Source organism: Chenopodium album, chromosome 5 (assembly GCF_948465745.1).
Source record: "Chenopodium album chromosome 5, dcCheAlbu1.1, whole genome shotgun sequence".
Taxonomy (NCBI): domain Eukaryota; kingdom Viridiplantae; phylum Streptophyta; class Magnoliopsida; order Caryophyllales; family Amaranthaceae; genus Chenopodium; species Chenopodium album.
Genome location: NC_137838.1, coordinates 29,606,493 through 29,625,594, shown reverse-complemented (window position 1 = coordinate 29,625,594; position 19,102 = coordinate 29,606,493). Strand labels below are relative to the sequence as shown.

The 19,102-nt window shown below is 35.7% G+C and overlaps 1 protein-coding gene across 1 annotated transcript; it reads right to left on the bottom strand.

Annotated features, from left to right (window-relative positions):
* Positions 1 to 5,689: 5,689 nt before the first annotated feature.
* On the bottom strand, positions 5,690 to 15,276 carry LOC145632048 (uncharacterized). The gene is made up of 8 exons (XM_081684315.1): positions 15,175 to 15,276; positions 14,483 to 14,911; positions 11,770 to 13,988; positions 11,422 to 11,691; positions 11,252 to 11,332; positions 6,363 to 6,462; positions 6,198 to 6,264; positions 5,690 to 5,944 (listed from the first exon to the last, which is right to left on the bottom strand). The coding sequence occupies exons 2-8, from the start codon at positions 14,886 to 14,888 to the stop codon at positions 5,851 to 5,853; spliced, it is 3,237 nt and encodes a 1,078-aa protein (XP_081540441.1). The 5' UTR covers positions 14,889 to 14,911; positions 15,175 to 15,276; the 3' UTR covers positions 5,690 to 5,850.
* Positions 15,277 to 19,102: the final 3,826 nt, after the last annotated feature.

The following is a 19,102-nucleotide window of genomic DNA, read 5'->3' as shown; positions in this document are numbered from 1 at the left end:
TTTGGATCTAAAAAGGTATTTATATTACCCCCGTATAGAAAGGACGGAGAAAACAAGAAAAAAAGCCCGAAAACAGTCTTGCACGGACGTGCAAGAGAGGTAAAAATGAGGCAGGACCTACTGCCAAGTCTAGAGCAGGTCTGCACAGACGTGCATATATTGGCACGGACGTGCAGCCTTGTACGAACAAGCCATTTTGTTGCACGTCCGTGCAGAAACCCTGCATGAACAGCTTGACTTTGAGAGGTTGTAACTTCTTCGTTTCTCGTCAAAAAATGGACTTGTAACGAGTCTTTGGAAAGCTGTTGAGACGAAATTAATTTCCAATTTAAATCACTCAAAATGTTAAGTAGAACAAAAGTTATGGTTAGTTAAAGTTGACTCTTGTTCGAATAACCCTTCAAGGCTTTCTAGGCCAAAAGCTTTTCATTTTTCTTTAAGGAATTCATCCTTCTTTCTCCACTGCTCTATCAACCAAGCTTGACCTTCTCCATTCTCACTCACGCTTGATCATTGATAAGTGACTTTTATGTCACTTTTAAGGTATTTTATGCTTATTTTTCGGTTTATTTTCTAATAATTTCCCTAATTTTAGGCTTTATTTATCTCATTTTCTTATTTTTCTTATTTGATCTTTATTTTGAGTATTTTTGTTGTTTATAAAAGATTTTAGTTTAACCTTTTATTTTACTTCATTTTATTTTATTATATTATGTTCTACCCTTGTGTTTGTTTTTGGTTGTAAGTGTGTTCGGGTTGATGCTCGATTTTCAAGTTCAAATCAACTTTGGATTCTCAAATTTGAGTCATATGTACAATACGAAGATGCTGCCCCTTTTGCTCTTATCCATCACCACACAATTCATCAAAACTATACCACACTTCCCTTGCTCTCTCAATTCAGCATTTGCCACCGGTCGCCGAACACCAACTCTCAACCCCTGTTTACTGCCGCAATTGTCACCTCCAACCACCATGCAACTCACAATCGCCCAGAACCAACACTTTCTTTACCAATCAGCACCCTGCAACCAATCGGCCACCGAATTCGCCTAACCACCAGCCGCTTCACTCACAACAACAACAATAATTGTAGCGGAAGCAACCACAATCGAACAACAACTCTGCCCAACACCACGCGTCATACCACCATAAAGCCCGAGCAGCAACCTAATTCACCAGCACTCGCAGCCACCGTCAGCCGCCATAACCGCCGCGCACCACCCTCTGCTTTGTAGCTCAGCAATCGCAGCAATTCACACTCCAATTAGCCCTAAATTGCAAACCCTTTAGAGCGGGCACTCAACATTTTCGAAGCGACCGCTCCTCTTTTCATCAATTTTCATTAGCTCCTTCTGGTCAGAGTGGATAAGAATACAGGGAATTCATCATATATTGTCTACATCCTGCCATCCCCAAACAGATGGACAATTTGAGGTCCTTAGCATAAGGTTGGAAACTTATCTTAGGTGTATGTACAATGGAACACCTCAAGATTGGGCTAGGTGGCTGCCTTTAGCTGAATTTTGGTACAATACTACCTATCATTTTGCTATCCAAATGACTCCCTATGAAGTTTTGTATGGTCAGAAGCCACCCCTGCATATTCATTACTTAACTGGGTTGAGTAATGTAGATAGAGTGGACAGAAGCTTACAGCAAAGAGAGCACACTATTCAGTTGCTGAAAGAGCACTTAGCTAGGGCTTAGAACAGAATGAAGCAACAGGCTGATAAGCATAGGAGTGAAAGAGAGTTTCTGATTGGTGATTGGGTTTATCTTAAGCTACAGCCATACAGATACCAGTCAGTACAAGCTAGACCAAATCAGAAGTTGGCAGCAAAGTACTTTGGTCCTTACCTGATTTTGAAGAGGGTGGGCAGGGTAGCTTACACTCTAAAGTTACCTAGTACCTCTAGATTTCACCCCACTTTTCATATCTCCTAGCTAAAGAAATATTCAGGCCCTACTCCCCCTATAGACCAGCCTGCCACTATGCCTACAGTACCTCAGACCAATACCTTGCCTAAGCATCCTATTTCTTTGATTGACAAGAGGAGTGTGAAAAGGCACAATCATGTTGTGGTTTAATGGTTGATACAGTGGTCTGATACAGTGGTCTGATACAGCACCAGAGGATGCTACTTGGGAAGATGCTATCTCCATTGAGGAGAAATTTCCCAATTTTGATCCTTGGGGTTGAGGATCAGCTGAAGAAGGGAGTATTGATGCAAGCATAGAATTCAGGGAGCTAACTTGTTACATTTGATGGCAAACTGGAAGCACGTGAGATGGAAATGGCTACTGAGATGGACAAACTGCAACAGAATTCTCAACTGAATACCAGCGTGGAAGATGCCAATTTGGGAAGAGCTGCTAAGGGGAATGAATGAGGAGATATTTTATATTATGTTATAACAGAAAGATTCTCTTAATTTCCTTGATTAATTTCTTAATTTTTTTTATTTCTGTTAAAATGTCTTGCTTTGTAAGAAATGAGCTATTTATATAGTCTCTAGATTGTAATACATTTATCATCAATGAAATTACAACAATCTTCCCCTACTTATCTCTCTTTCTCTCTCTAAATTCTAGTCTGTCATTGTTACTGTTCCATTGGTTATTCTCTTGAGAATTCCTTTCTTCCTTGGATTTTCTCTGAGCTAATCAATCCAACTCTTGTCCATTCGATTGGGCTGAGCTTGGGTAATCTATTATCTGAGTTGCATCATGATGATGAGTTTTGATGATGAAATCAGAGCAGCCCAAGGAATGAGGAAGACAATGGAATTCTTTGGTCTGACTTTTGTTTTGGGGGAATTTTGTTTACTTTCTTTTCCTTTTATTATTCTTTACATTATTTTTATTATTTCATTTCTTTTCTTTAATTTATTTTTTACTTATTTTTATTTCATTTTTCTCTTTGATTTTCTTGTATTATAAATACCCATTTTTGTGGGTTTGATTTTCTTGTATTATAAATACACATTTTTGGGGTTATTTCTCTATAAAAATTTTAGTAACAATTAATTCACCTTAGATTAGTTTTAGGCATCTCTCTTATTTCCTCTCTCTTAGGGTTAGATTAGGATTCTCTAGCTCTCTCTAGTTTAGGAGTAGTTTTAGAGAGAGAAAGCTTGAATTTTCATGGAATTTTGAGAGGTCGAAGAAGCAATTTGTGAATTCTTTTCTCATATACTCAATGAGCCTTTCCAACTTTCTCTCATCGTTAATTTATTGCTTTCCTTTAATTCTTGTTTTTGCTTATTTGCTTGTTGATTTGAGTATTTAATTAGATTAGTTTTCTACGCTTTTGTTCAGCATGTGTAGCTTAGACTTTATTTTAGGAAAATGGATGAAGGTTATGTTGATGAATTGAATAATTGATTGTGATTAGTATGCAATTGGTTCTTGATTATTGAGTGTGGATGATGCTTATATAGATTAGAATCTTTCTAGCTAATTGATTCTATGTTATTAATTGTGCTTTCAATCAATTGTGCGGAAGTGAGTTGTTTGAGAGTATAGATTCTTCCATTTCTATGCTAGGTTAGTTGCACGGGAGTGAATTAGCTTAGTAGGATAATTAGCATGCTTAATTGCACTGGAGTGAGTTGAGTGTGTTGGTCGTTCCTAATTGAGATCAGTTTTCACCTTATTGCAATTTTGTTGTTGATGTATTGATGTAATTGGATTTCACTTTCCCTAGTTTTAGTTGTTTGCTCTAAGTAGTGTTTAGGTATACATCTCTCTATATCTCGACCATCCTACTAGTCTAATTAGCATAGATTGATACACTTAGTCTTCGTGGTTCGACCCTTTACTTGCCACTAACTAGTTTTGTGTAAGTTTAGATATATAAATTTCTAAGTTGGTTTAGGTTAGTAGTAATGACCTATTAACCCGTGCATCCATAGTGCTAAAAGCAGCTACATTACATCAAAAACACAAACAACCCGTGAAGCATGCATGGATGATACAATATTTGCATAAAGATAGGATAAATAATGAACTTTGATGTCGAATAATAACGAAAACAAAGTTCAAAAGTACCCTAAAATAATACCAAACAACAAGTTATCAGAAACCCAGTTGTTGTGAAATTTTACCAATTTTGGAAAGTAAATTATGGTTGAGATGATTTAATGGAAGAGAGGAAGCAATTATGGCGGGCTTCAATTTTTTGTTGAGAGTAGTTGAGTGAGTGAGAAAGAGAGTAATGCGGCAAATTTTTTAAGATGGAAAGGAAATAAGACAGGTCAACCTAAGTTTTTTCTAGGTCAACAATGCTACATCATTATAAAAAAAAAAAAAATTAACTTGTTTAACAGGTTCCCAGTTGTCAACTGGGACTACTCTTGGCAAACACCCCAATAGTTAGGATTATTAGATAATAACCATAGTTGGGCTAAAAGTAAATCAGCCATAGTTAGGATAAATAATGTGTATCCAGCCGTTTTTAAATAGAGATCGTATTGCGTGCGGACGGACACACGAACTGTATGGTGTAAGAGGCTTGGCTAATATATTTTACTTGTTGGCTGATAGGTTTTATGTGTTGGCTGATATGGTTGTTTTTGTGTTGGCTAATATATATTTTTTTGTTGGTTGGTAGGTTTTTTTTTTTTCCTTTTGTTTGCTAATATCAGACATCATTTGACTTATATGATTCTTTAGTTGGCTGATATATTTATTTTGTTGGCTGTTATGTACTTCCTCCGTTTCTTTTTACTTGCAACACAGCCTTGTGGCACGTGTTTTGAGGTCGGGTTTATGTAATGTAAACGGATAAATTATTCATTATAATTTTTACAAATGATACTTAACCCTATTCTAATCTTCGTGTAAAAATTATATTGATAAAATCGCTCGTTTATCCTCACTAATCATCTCCTAAAACTGCGTGCCTAAAAGGTGTGTTGCAAGTAAAAGAAAACGGAGGAAGTATATTTTAATTGTTTGCTTATATCTTTCATTTTGCAATGCTAAAATTCGGCCAAATTGCGACCGACACTGACGGTCTTTGAAAATAGCAAAAACGGCCGCTAAAATTTCTGCGACTGCCAACGTCATAACGAGGTGGTCGTTATTCACTTGGTTGCGAAAAATGGTATATCCCCCCTCAGACCTTCCTATTATTATAATTCTCATCATTCAACTTTAGTTGCTTAGAACTTATAATTGCTAGATAAAATCGAATCAAAATCCTCATATTAATCTAACTTATTTAACAATGGTTGATTCAACGCCTCTCATGAATTCAACCTTTTTTTGCCTTTATAATTGCTTAGTGAGACCAAGATAGGTTATTATTTGATAAGTTGCTGATGCTTTATCAAGTTTTCATATTAAAAAAATATATATTTTTAAATTAAAATAGTCTAAGCTAAAAACAGAATAGTGCGAAGATAACGCAATTTACTAGTAAGACTTGAATGAACATGTAACTCAATAACCCGAGTGTAACTAATATAGTGAAATGAAGTGTTCATAAATGATGATTCACAAACGTATACAATATCATCACCATCGCCATTGAAATTAAAATTCCTACATACATTGACTCAGCTACCTTCTCTGAAATTGTAAATTGTGAGCCAAGAACAATAGAATTAACAGATATATTAAACCTAAGATGGGGATGAAACACAAAGTAGACTTCACAGGTTTGCTAATTGGGAGCCAAGAACAAAGAATCAACAAATAGATTGAAGCTAAGACGGAGAAGAAATACAAAGGCGCACTTCAATAGAACAAATAAAGCGAATGCAACTATTTACATTAGCAGGCTGCACAAACATGAAAAGGGTACAACTCGTACAAGAATATACAAAGTTAGTCAAGGGTATACTAAGTTCTGGTAACAGGAAGAAACTGTTCTCCACCCTTCTTTAGCCATAACGTTGAGCGAGTTTTTTTTACATTAGCCACAAAGAGACGATATCTGAAATTGAAAACACATAAATATAATCATACAAATAAATAAAAACAATCAAAATCAAGGACCTTTTAGCTAAAATTTAGCATGCCAAAAATCTAAACATTCAGTTCTTATTCAATTAACTAGGCAAACCACCAGGTCCACATAATTACAAGAATAGAGCCAAATTTCATAGCAGTTACGATTTTCTTTTTCTTCCTCTTTTTAACACAAACTAACTGATCTTCGGAAGAATACAATTGTATGACAAAATTACCTTTCATATTCAAGTCGCTGAGTAATTACTCCATTGAGTAGAAGCTCTGAACTATAAACAGCAAGTCCTGCAAACAAATACCTCAACAATAGTTGGATTGGAACCTCATTTTAAAGCTCCAAACAATTTTTAAAATGACACAAAACGATACAGTAAAGTTGTAACCTTTCTCCAACAATGGCACACAGTCTTCAAAATCTTCATCACAGGATAGGACCAACAGGTCATCATTATTTGATATGAATCTGCCCATCCTTTCTATAGCCTGGAAGCATTCATTGCGAAATTTAGTACATCTTACAATATGCATGTGGTATATGACATGGGAACTGGAAAGTGGGTACAGAATAAATAAAAAATTATAAATAAAAGGACAGCGAGAACTCTGAGAAGGGTGAAAAGTAGTAAGAACCCTTAGATTCCAAAATTCACAACTCAGATTAAATCATGACTGTAGCATTTCCTTTTAATTTTTCACTTTCCTTCATCTTCCTTTCAACATTCACAGTTCATTAAACTTAGTTCTTCCATGTTCCAACATACACTTCTGGCAAGCATCTTACCAAGTTAAGAAAATCCGACAAGGGCGTCACAATTCTGGCATAGCTATCACATTGCAATTGAAGAATAAAAGAAAAAAAAAAACATCCCAATCTAGTGAAATCCCACTAAGGTAATCAATCCAATTATTCAATTAAACTTTTCAAACCCACAATTTTTTTTATAATGAAATTAAACACCCTTCACTTCTGGCAAGCATCTTACCAAGTTAAGAAAATCCGACAAGGGCGTCACAATTCTGGCATAGCTATCACATTGCAATTGAAGAATAAAAGAAAAAAAAAACATCCCAATCTAGTGAAATCCCACTAAGGTCATCAATCCAATTATTCAATTAAACTTTTCAAACCCACAATTTTTTTTATAATGAAATTAAACACCCTTCACTTCTGGCAAGCATCTTACCAAGTTAAGAAAATCCGACAAGGGCGTCACAATTCTGGCATAGCTATCACATTGCAATTGAAGAATAAAAGAAAAAAAAAAAACATCCCAATCTAGTGAAATCCCACTAAGGTCATCAATCCAATTAAACACCCTTCTCTCTCTCTCTCTCTCTCTCTAATTTTCTGTGGAAAATAATAATGGCAATCCTACTCAACCTTTATTTCCACTTGCAACACTTTTTACTTTCCTATTTGGAAATTGTTTACTACTTGCAACACTTTTTATTTTTGACATTTCTTTCTCTCTATCTCTCTCCTACCCACATGGGTGCCTCTTATTTTTCTCTCTATCTCACTCCTCTTCAAAAATGGCCTAGGAGACAATGAAAATAAAAGTGGTGCAACTAAAAAAACGGAGGGGGAGGATAAAAACATTTATAATGCATGAACTACTTCTAAATTGTGTGCACAAATATATTCGAAATAGATGTAAAAGGGTTTTAAAACAATGAAGATTTATTTTCAACCTAACATAATATTTTGTTATTGTTCCTCAAGAATATATTGTTTTTCTACTTTCTAATCTTTGAATTAAACCATAAAATAATATCCTTAGATAAATGAAGGGAATAAGGAACATAAGGAAACAATAAAAGGCTCACTTAAACTTGTGAAATTAGATTAGATGAGCAAAAGAGAGAAAGGTGGAAGGAAGGAGAGTGAAGAAGAGGTTGAAGTTGTAGTATTAGGATACGTAGGTAAATGAAGGGAGAGAGAAATTATAGGAGATGTATAAACTCAACTCAATATATACTATCCAAAGGAAGGACGGAACATGAAAGTTTATAATTAAAGGATGTAGTGAATTAAGAGAGTAATAAAGTGTAGAATTTGGAAAAGGAATTAGGGAGGGGGGAGACCAAATATCTACCAATATGAATTGCGAGAAATTTAAAATTTCTATTCAATTGTTAGGGAAACACAAAGGTTGCAACAAAGACATTAATCTGAGAGGATATGTTTCTTTCGCACAAATTTTCTATTAAGAAACTTGTGAAGCCATAATAGAAGAGCAAGGGTGGAAAAGGATGAAGGAGTGGAATAAAGAGAGCAAGGAAAAGGGTAAGGTAGAGCACTTTAAAGAAAGTGTGTTCTGAAGTATAGTTTTAATACTTAGGGCCTGTTCATATTTCCTGAACTCAGCTGAACTGAACTGAACTCATTGGAGCTGAACTGAACTGATTGGAACTGAACTGAACTGAACTAAGCTGAAATGAATATTTTATGAGAGAGGGAAATTAAGAGCTGAACTGAACTGAACTGAGCTGATTGGAGCTGAACTGAACTGAACTGATTGGAGCTAAACTGAACTGAAAAGAAAATAAGTAAATATGAACAGGCCCTTAGTATAGTAATACAAATAAGTAACAAAATGTTGGAGAATGAGGGAGAGAGGTAGGAGAAAGAGGGTTAGACTTTTGGTTTGGATGCATTGGAAAGAGGGTTAGCCTTATGGCTTTGATGCATTATAGGTTAATCCTACAGATATTGTATTGCAAAGTTTTAAGAATCAACTTAAGTTTTGCTAAAACATAAAGCAAAGAAATAGTGAGCAAAGAGATAGAGAAGGAAGGGTAGGGACATTGAGAACATTTTAAAAGATCAATTTTGAATTAATAAAGATCGTAATCATTAGATTATACTTCTTCCATTAAACCATCATTGGCACCAAATTTTCCATTAGCTTCACTAATTAAGGATTTACAAATAGGAAAACCTTGAACAATGTAAAGGATTATTTCCATAGTTTTATTGAATCTACATGATTAAAATAATATTCTCTCTTGACATATGTATTTATAATGAACCTTTAATATATCCAACAAATTATTTGCAATTATCTCCTTGATCAAGAAAATACAAAAAGTTTAGGTGTTTCTTCGGATGGAAAATCACTTGCTCCACCATAATTAAAGCAACAAAGACGCACGCTTATAGAAAGGAAATCTACTCTGACACATACTTCTTTTGTTCCAAATTAGTTGACATGTTTTAACTTTTGACATTATTCAATAATTTTAATTTGACTAGAATTTGTGGTTTAGAGATAAGACAATGCAGTCACGTGGGATCTTACGAGATTATTTTCAATGTGTATTTTCAAAATATCAACTATTCATGATTTTTAATTATTGGAAATTAGAGATAATTATGGTTGAATTTATGCATTGGGAAAATTGTGGTTTATAAATAAGTAAAAAAAGAAGTCATGTGGAATCTTAATTCTTTTCAATGTGTAATTAAAAAATATCAACTTCCTTTGATTTTAAATTATTGATAATTAGAGATATTTATGAAAATTTATTCAATATGATTATGACTAAATTTTTTTTTAAAAAAAATTTAATTATGTGTTATCCACAATAAAAGTAGATAAATACATTTCTAATTTCATGTCATTCTAACCATGTTCAAATTTCCAAAAAATAAAAAATAAAAAAAATCCCAAGCCTTGTTAGGCATCGGTGAATCGAACTTGAATACTTGACTTGAATCCAACACCCATACTTAACAAACATAGAAGTAGGTGCAGCCTCTTTATAAACTCCTTAATTAAATAATGTCAATTGTGCAAAATAGATAGGCATTAAGGACACATCTAGCGATTGAACCTCCGATTTCTTCCCTATGTTTAGTCTAGTAAATATTAAAAGAGCTACACTTTAACCTAGAGGGAGACTTGCAAGTTAGCTCGTGGAAGAGGAATCCTCTCAATGTGGAGTAACTATAAGGACCTTGGACAAGGCAAACACAAAACTACACAAAAAGTTAAGAGCACTTTGCATAATCAAATGGACGTTTTCCCTTCTATTTTAAAATCAAATGGTTAGAGGCCCGTTCTAATTTGCTGTTGAGAATTGAGTAGCTGAAGTGATTGGAGCTAAGCTGAGTTGAAATAAATAGTCTATGAGCGAAGGAAATTAGGAACTGAATTGAACTGACTGGAGCTGAATTGAACTGAAATTAAGCAGCTGAACTGAACAAACCCTAAGAGATAAGCAAGGTTGCATCCTTTTATTTTGCCTCCAATATAAGGGGATTGAGTTGTAAAACACCTTCAGCATTGGTCATTAAATGAAGATTTCTCTCCAATCTAGATTTCTCTCCAATCTATGTGACTAATTTTTCCCTTTTGTATTCAATTTAATTACTATGATTTAGTTGGTTTGAGATTGATAATATGGAGTTGCTAAGGTTAATGAGTTTGATTGATTCAATATCATACACTTTTCATGATTAGCCTTAATCACTAAAACTTCAAAGTTCTCCCCTCTTTCAAATCCCTACGACTTCTCACTCAATGCCTTACCTCACATGCTTCATTGAATATAAGTAACAACACTCTGGCCTTCATCATGTAAACAAATTCAAAAGTAGAATAGATATTTCCAAATAGAAACAATTATTTCCTCCTCTCTCTTTTACTTGCAACGTTTGATAATTTGCAATATTCAAGTTCTTATTTGATCACCTTTATTGATCTATAGGTTGGACGACATACTTGTTTATTTATAGGTTGGACAATATATAGTCAGTGGGGTCAAGTTAGATTCATCTCGATTTATATTTTCACAATATTGATTTTTTACAATTTTTTCTATCTTACTTTATTAGAGAAATAAAGGGTTAAAATTATGAATTGCAAATTCAAAAGTAGAATAGATATTTCCAAATAGAAACAATTATTTCCTCCTCTCTCTTTTACTTGCAACGTTTGATAATTTGCAATGTTCAAGTTCTTATTTGATCACCTTTATTGATTTATAGGTTGGACGACATATTTGTTTATTTATAGGTTGGACAATATATAGTCAGTGGGGTAAAGTTAGATTCATCTCGATTTATATTTTCACAATATTGATTTTTTACAATTTTTTCTATCTTACTTTATTAGAGAAATAAAGGGTTAAAATTATGAATTGCAAAGCATGAAAGTCAAAACGTAGTGAGTAAAAGAGAATGGAGGAAGTATTGAGGGGGGGAAAAAAGTCTTTTTTGGAGAGGAGTGCAGATAAAGCAAGCAACACTGACAAATGAAATCTATACCTGACCATGAACTGCCTTCACCAAGCTTGAAATTACTTCTTTCCCAGGCTTTGCATTAGGAGTGATCAGAACTCTTTTACCCTGCAGGTAATTACTAATAAGTAAACATATCAGCTGAAAATTGCCTTTTCTGTGCAAGAAGGAAAATTCAAAAATGAAATAAGACTTGCCTCCAAAAGAGGATAGCGACTTGCATGCGCCAATGACCTTGGCAAGTTGAAACCTAGCTCTTTCTCCTTCTTAGCGTCACGAAGAATGTAATTTTTCTCATCAATGAAACAGTTAGCTTGTCCACAGCTCTCAAGCCACAAGGGTGTCACAACAGGTTTTGCATAAGCAATAGCTTCTAACATGTTTCTTGTGCGTACAAACCTATCAGCAACGAAGTGTGTGGCTTCTGAAATCAAAGAACCCACTGAAACACCGAAACGAGACAAAATCTGCAGCAAGAGATAGGCACACAGTTGGAGCTATTCAAACTTAACAGCATAAAGACCAGGGTCCACTAGAAAACTTACCTTCTTCTGCTGCTTAATGATATTGTCATCCAAGTGTTGGCTGAACAAAACACGAACATTATGCATATCTCTTCTCTGCCTCAAACCTTTGAAGGGAGAGCTGGTTCTCTGCTCACTGGCAATCAAACCACTGACTTCTTTCTTGAGTGATAAACTATTTTTAAAAGATGGTGTATGATACCCATCACCCATGCAAATGGGTGAAACTGAAGTTCTAGGAGTTTTTAAGTTAACAGGAGTTCTATATGTTGGGATAGATGATTTAGGCATGTTTCCAGGTGATCCATCTATTGTGGCAGAGGTTAAGGTTCCTTTGGCAAGAGGGGATGATGCATCTTGGTTCTTGGAAGAAAATTGGTGAGTATTTAACGATGATAGCATTCCACTAGAAAAGAGACCTATCTCATCTAGTGTACTTCCTGCACGCTGAGTAGTGCTTGACCTTGACCTTGACCTTGATCTTGTCTGTCGAGCAATAGACCCCAATGTGAATTCCGGGCCCCTATCAGCACTAAATGTGTACCTTTTGTCCCCGCATTGTTGGTCCTCATTAGAGGCATGCTGAATGTGTCCTGTTCTACAATTCAACCCATCAACCTTATTGCTGTTAGCCGAAGCACTGTCGTTTCTATTGTTCAAATTTTCAGAGACTGCGTTACTTCTTGTCTTTCGCTTTTTTTCATAAACTAAATCCAGGCAGTGCCTTTCTCCAGAATCACCAAGTGCATCATCCATATTTTCAGAGACCATATTATTTGTTGTTTTCCTCTTTTTATGATGATGCATTAAACTCTGAGCAGCCTGTTGAACAACTGGCATAAATGTACTAGCTCTCCCTCGTAAACTCCGCCTTTTTAATGGTTGAGGTGGATTATTAATTAGTTGTCCTTCAAAGTTACTCTTTGGTTGCGTGCCACCAACACTCACTGCACCTCCATCAGATGATTCCCTATCTACTGTCGAAAAAAATTTCATACTGGACCTGTTCTGTTTCACCATAGAGTTAACTAGGTCAACATCAAACTTTCCCATGGTAGATCGTCCACATGTCATGATCGTCCTTTTACTTCTGGATCTAGTAACAACTCCTGATGTAGAGAACCACGCTCTTTTCTGAAGTGAACATTGCTTGGAAGGATCATTTTTCATAACTTCTTTTTGAGTTTGCCCTTCCTTACTATGACAACCTAGATCAGCAATATTATTACAATTCACAAGTTCAGTTACCGCAGCCAGTGCCTCCATAGCTTCAGCGGCCATCTGAGTGTCAACTCCCACATTATTTATATCCACTGATTGAGGATCATGCACTACTGCTGATGCCTCTTGCACTCCTGCTGATTCATCTTTACTGCAAGAACCCAAACCTAATTCCTGACCTGAGCAATTATATACTTTCTTTTCTGTATGTATCTCCCTGCCTTTACCATTCTCTCTACCATTTACTGTTTTTAAATCAGAATTTAAAAGGCCTGTCACGGAATTATGTAGATTTTGCTTCTTTTTCTCATTTCGTAACTTTCCAAGAGATTTATTTTCTCTGGTTTCACGATGCCGGGTACTCTGAGGTTTTGGGCAAGACTTAGGGGTCCCATAAAGCATATCTTTCTTCTTAATGAAGAACTCGCCACCTCCTCCATCCTCAAGGTTGTCATCCCATTCATATATTGAAGCTTCAGCAAGTATACTTTTACGTCTAGCTTGTTGAGCAACGCTCTGTGCTCCTTTTGCAATGGCTCCAGGACTTTTTTTTTCAGCCACAGCATTTTTACGTATTATAGATTCATCTGACTCAAACACATTAACTTTCAGGAATCTGTCAACAAATTCAAGTGCATTAGCTTGTGATAGTTCTCCAGGCTCTTGAGAATCTACATAACTCAGTCCTGCCACGTCATTATTACAGACATCATCCTCTCTACCACTACCACTATCACCGATATTATAATCAGATTCTAGATCAGTTACATCCTCTTCCCCAAACAGTTTACGCGCCAATGATCTGACAACACTGCTTTTCTCTCCACCCCTTGATCCTTCGTCTTCACTAATTTCCATATCTTTTTCTCCACCAGCTCTCTCAACATTAGAACTAATGCCACGATCATCAAAGCAATGAATCTCAGCAGATCCATTGTCAACATTCTTCTGACGTGTTGCTAGTCCAGCAGCCCGTAAAGTTGTTATACGAACAGAAGCAGATCCTCTTTTTGCAGAACCTGCAAGAAAGGCTGATCAATCAGAGGACTAAATACATTTGAGAAAGAAAATTTTAGCTGTAACAATTGAAATAATGTTTTTACAAATAAGCACTAGTATCTGTTGCAGACTTTCAGGACACCAAAATGATAAAGCTTATAACAACTGCAATCAATGAACTGGTAATTGCAGCACCATACAAAAAAGTAAAAATCATAATTTTAGAACTCAATCTATACACAATTTACAAGTTGCATAACCATAGCTCATAGGCAGCGGGACAATTTATATAAAGAAATTAAACAACCCCTCTCCAGCAACCCCAAACAACTACTACAATAGAAGCAAAATTGCCATTTAATCTTAAATAAACCATGAATATGCAGGTATATACATAGAAACTCAAAATCCAAAAAAAAAAAAAAAAAAAAAAAAAAAAAAAAAAAAAAAAAAAAAAAAAAACAGTAAGAAAAAAGAAAGGCAGTTGGCCAACTCAAACACGGTACTACATCACCTGATAATATTGATTCTGATCTATCTCCTTCATCCTCTCGCCGACAATTAGAAGTTTCCTTTTCCACAAAGCCAGCTGTTTGGTTGCCACTTCTGTCCTGCAACTCAACGTCAATTGAACCCACTGCCGAAGTTTCAGCTTTTTCAATACATTTCCTACCACTAGTGCACTCGCTACCTTCGTTATCATCCGACACTTCTAACAACTGGGTGTCCATTTGATCACCAAAATCACCCCCATCATCATCTATTACATCAGTTTCACTAGAAAGTTCCATAATTTGTGTTTCATCATCAAAAACCATTGGTTGTGTTTCGTCAAAAGCTGGTCCCTGAGCCAAAGCCGGAGAGGCAGCCGCCTTCGGCTCAGGGGGACAAGGTACATTTTCATAGTTTCGTCTTGACATTAAAGGGTTTTATGAACAAAAGTCTGAAACAAATTAGCAACAAATTCATGACTCAATCATCAAAATAACTCAAAAAAACACGTTAAATTCTCTCGGGCTAAAAGATATGAACAGAAAAATTCTACCAATAAAATCGCTCATTATAATCTTACAGAACTTCATTCAGTAATTATAACCAATTATTCAAAAATTCACCTTTGAAGAACCCTAAATTTACTAAATTGACAATTAAATTGAAATGGTATAATGAGAAACTGATAATCAATGATCAAAGAAAACATCATACCTCTAAGACGCTGATTTAATGCAGGAGAGAAAATTCAGAAGGCGCTTCAATGGAGTATTTCTCCAAGTACGCTAAAATGGAGGGGAGAGAGTGAGGAAGGGGTGCAGCAGTAATAAACTGTAAAAGTGAAAAAGCTCCAAAGGGGGCCCAAAGCATAAACATATGTTTTTTCGTTTTACTCCTTCAGTCTCATGATTACACACAAAATACTATTTAGGGTATTTTAAAATGTTCCAAAATATTCCTTCTATTACTAAAAATAACACCTAATCATTGAGTAAATGTAAAAGTTGGGTACTAAACTATGGCCTTTGTTGCAAATTGAGTACCCAATTTTGGGAAGTTGCAAATTGGGTACTACTCAAGTGACCAAAGGTAATTTTTCCGGTGGAAACCTACAAAAACCGGTAATAAAATGAAAATTCCTTTTCACTTTGCATTTATGTTACCTGTTTCGGGGTTTTTCGTGTCCCTCGGGAAAGTTACAGCTCAAGACTGGATTCACAAGGTCGCCTGTACCTGCAAAACAAACGGACCACCGGATGGTCGGTGGTCCGCCTCCGAAGATTAAGTTAGTAAAGTGATGGAATAAAACGTGCGGAAATTAAGTTATCTGCTCGGATTCCAAGCTCAGGTGCTGTCTGTTTCTTGAGAACGACAGCTCAGTAATAATTACAATAATTAACGTAATTTGTCCCCATAAATGAGGGGAATGTCCCTATTTATAGGGTCCTTGGGAAATGTGCCCTCCCTAGGGTTTGATGACCTAGGGATTAGGACACCTCGCTTTGCGACGCCCTCAAAGTTTGGGCCTTGAAGGCCGCCTTTTGAGAAGGGACATCTGAGTGACACGTGTCACACATCTGGAGAGGTCATTTGGGCGCCTCCCAGGGTGACACGTGTTGCTCTCTCATTGGTCCACTGTGGATTATTAAATACCCCAAATCAGAAGCTATATCTGCTTGACACGTGTCACCGTCTGGAAGATCCGAGTTGGCGCCTGTAGACACCCATTTGTGTCTCCCCAAAACCAAACCCAGTGATGAGTACCTTTCACGTCGAATCATAATCAAATGGAGTGAAAGTGTGGAAAGTTTAGTGTTGCGGATAGTTTTAATTCTTTTCTCTTCTCTCTGTTTTTGAAAACTTATTTTAAGAAAACAGCCAATCCGGTTTGGTTGGTCCATAATATGGGTTCAATAATGGTGTAGTTGGATGGAGTTTGAAAATACCTTTCCAACGATATATTATAAGCCCAATTCCGATGAATATCGAGGAAGTTATGGCCAAAATACTAAACTTGGCCCGATTTGGTTTTTATATGCGGCCCAATGATCTAGAGGAGGGCCTATTATTAATTATCATTCCTAAAGCTATTAGGATTGATTATAGTCTTTTAGAATACTCTAGGAGGTTCTTTTAAATCCTAATGGAGTTAGGATTGATAATTATGTTTTAAAGAGTTTGAAATTGAATAAAACTACTCCTTTTAAGAATCCTTGTTTTGCACGAAGTGGAATATATTAAGATTTTATTTTTGTGCCTCATAATATTTATCCAAATTTTATATGGTTGGATAGATCTTGAAATTATCTTTCCAATGATATATTATAATATTAAATCCGAGTTATAACGAAAAAAATATGAATGAGACATGAAACTTTATCCAAAACTGACACCCTTCCACTATTTTGGCTATATCTTTTTATCTACAAAATATTTTAATCTGATTCTAATTGAGTTGGAAAGTAGACTTTAAGATCTTTCCAACGACATATTATATGCCTTATTTGGACTTCCGAATCAAAAGATATGATAAAAACAAAAACGCGTGAATTTCTGAAATCAGCGCCAAACGCCAGCTGTAGCGCCTGGCGCTAGTGTTGGCGCTTGGTGCCAATAGCCTAATGTTGGCGCCAGCTCTGTTTCAGTTGCGCCAATGCTTTGTTTTGTTAATTTTATCTTTTTGGCTGATTTTCTCTATAAATAACGTTGTAAAAACTCCGTTTTCATTCACCAACTCTCATCAAGATTTTCTTGATTACTCCCTCTCTCTCTTTTCTAAACTAGCCTTTTCTCAAATACAAAATTCCGCATTCGCAAGACTTAGATACACCTAGCCATATTCGAAGTTGCCTTCGCTCTAGACGTGAAATGTTTAATTTCTGAGGGTTTGGTCCCAAATCTCTATTTCAATTATTTAATTAAATTGTTTTAATTATTATTTTCCTTGAAGTTACTAACGTGTGTATTTTGTTATTAGAAAGAGGTACGAGGCATCAAAGTAAGTGCTTTAATGGTTTTAATTGATATTATGATGTAGAAATCATGTTTATATTGTTATTATGATATTCCTAGTATCATGTCTAGGGTAGTTTTAATATTAAATATGATTGTTACGGTGCCTTATATGTTCTTCCTAATATTTATGATTGCTAGTATCATGTTAGGGTTAAAGATTTGATTTTTAATGCTTAGTGATATGCTAGGGTTTGTTATTAATCTTCTTAGTATTATGCCTAGGATCTTGCTATTATTATGCTTTAATATTAACATGAACATGATTATGATTATAATTGTTATAATTTATGATTATTATTATTATTATTTTAATGATGATTATTTTATTTATGATGATTATAATTTTATTATCATGATATTCATGATTATTATTATGTTGCTTGATTTAATTGTTATTGCTTGATCGCCTTTTATGCATGTTTAAAGGGAATTGGTACTTGTAATCACGCTTAATAAGATATTAATAAATAACCTTGTTTAGGGTTAATTTGATTACAATTTCAAGTGATCGCCAATAGTAGCTTATATGTGCATTTATATTCAACCAACATAGATAAACAAGTTTAGGGTTAAACATATTGATTGTATGTTAATTAAAAAGCGCAAATGAATATGATCAGAATAAAGTAGAGGCCTATTATTAGGGCAGGTTCAATCTCTTTTAGGTTGGATTTGTACCTTCATCCCCGAACCCTTATTTGGTTCTAGACCTTATGGAGTTGACGATCTCTTGGATCGTTAAGGGGTGTAATCTTCACCCTGTGAACGGTTTACAAGTTCCTAAAACTTGTTGGCGACTCTTTTGCTCTATCTTCTTCCCTTTTGGACGCCACTGTACTTTAGTGTATGATCACAGTGGGGTTCAAGCTAGGGGTTAACGCCCTACAGTTTTTGGTGACTCCGCTGGGGAGAATTTCTATTTTAATTCCCGAATTTGTTTCGGCAATGATTTAGAATGAGTGGATGAGACTCGAAACGTTCTAAGTATTTCATGTGCGTAATTTTGATTAACATTATTGTCATATGCATAAAAAAGATCTCATTGGAAAGACCATCCGTAATGAGTTAAAAACACAGGATTTTACACGTAGGAAATTTGAGAAATATCTTTCACAACTAGGACCGAAATAACACCGCGCGAAACTGGAAAATTTTATCGAGCACAGAAAGCTGCTGAGGCATGTAGGAAGTAGCGCCAGAGGCCAGAGCTTGGCGTCAGCATTTTAGCCGTAGCGCCAGACGCCAGTATTGGCACCAGGCGCTACAGTTAAAAGCTGGCGCCAGTCTCTAATTGCTGGCGCCAATTTCCCCCAATACCGAGCCAGAAATATGCATTCTAATTTCGACCAGTTTTTCGTATTGTTTGCTCGATCCTACTTCCTGATTGAATTTTTTCTCACTTTTCTGAAACCCATATGTGTTTTACATATGGACATAACCCTCTGGGAATTCATGCTCCATCTACCCGATTGAACGCTCCGTGCAACAAAGGGTACATCCGAGATGTCGAATTCACCAAACCATGGAAGCGAGTTTTTTCTAAAACTCACGGTGTCCCATCCACTCGTGCCAACCCTTCACGGTTAGGCTTCCGCGCGGTGCATTCGGACAATTAACCATGGACCCT

Bases quoted from the DNA above. Each gene is read 5' to 3' on its own strand.
- LOC145632048 (XM_081684315.1), bottom strand. From the start codon at position 14,888: ATGTCAAGACGAAACTATGAAAATGTACCTTGTCCCCCTGAGCCGAAG. The intron at 13,989-14,482 runs GTGATGTAGTAC...CCTTTCTTGCAG, and splicing joins ATCAGAATCAATATTATCAG to GTTCTGCAAAAAGAGGATCT. The intron at 5,945-6,197 runs GTAATTTTGTCA...TTTCAATTTCAG, and splicing joins CAGCGACTTGAATATGAAAG to ATATCGTCTCTTTGTGGCTA.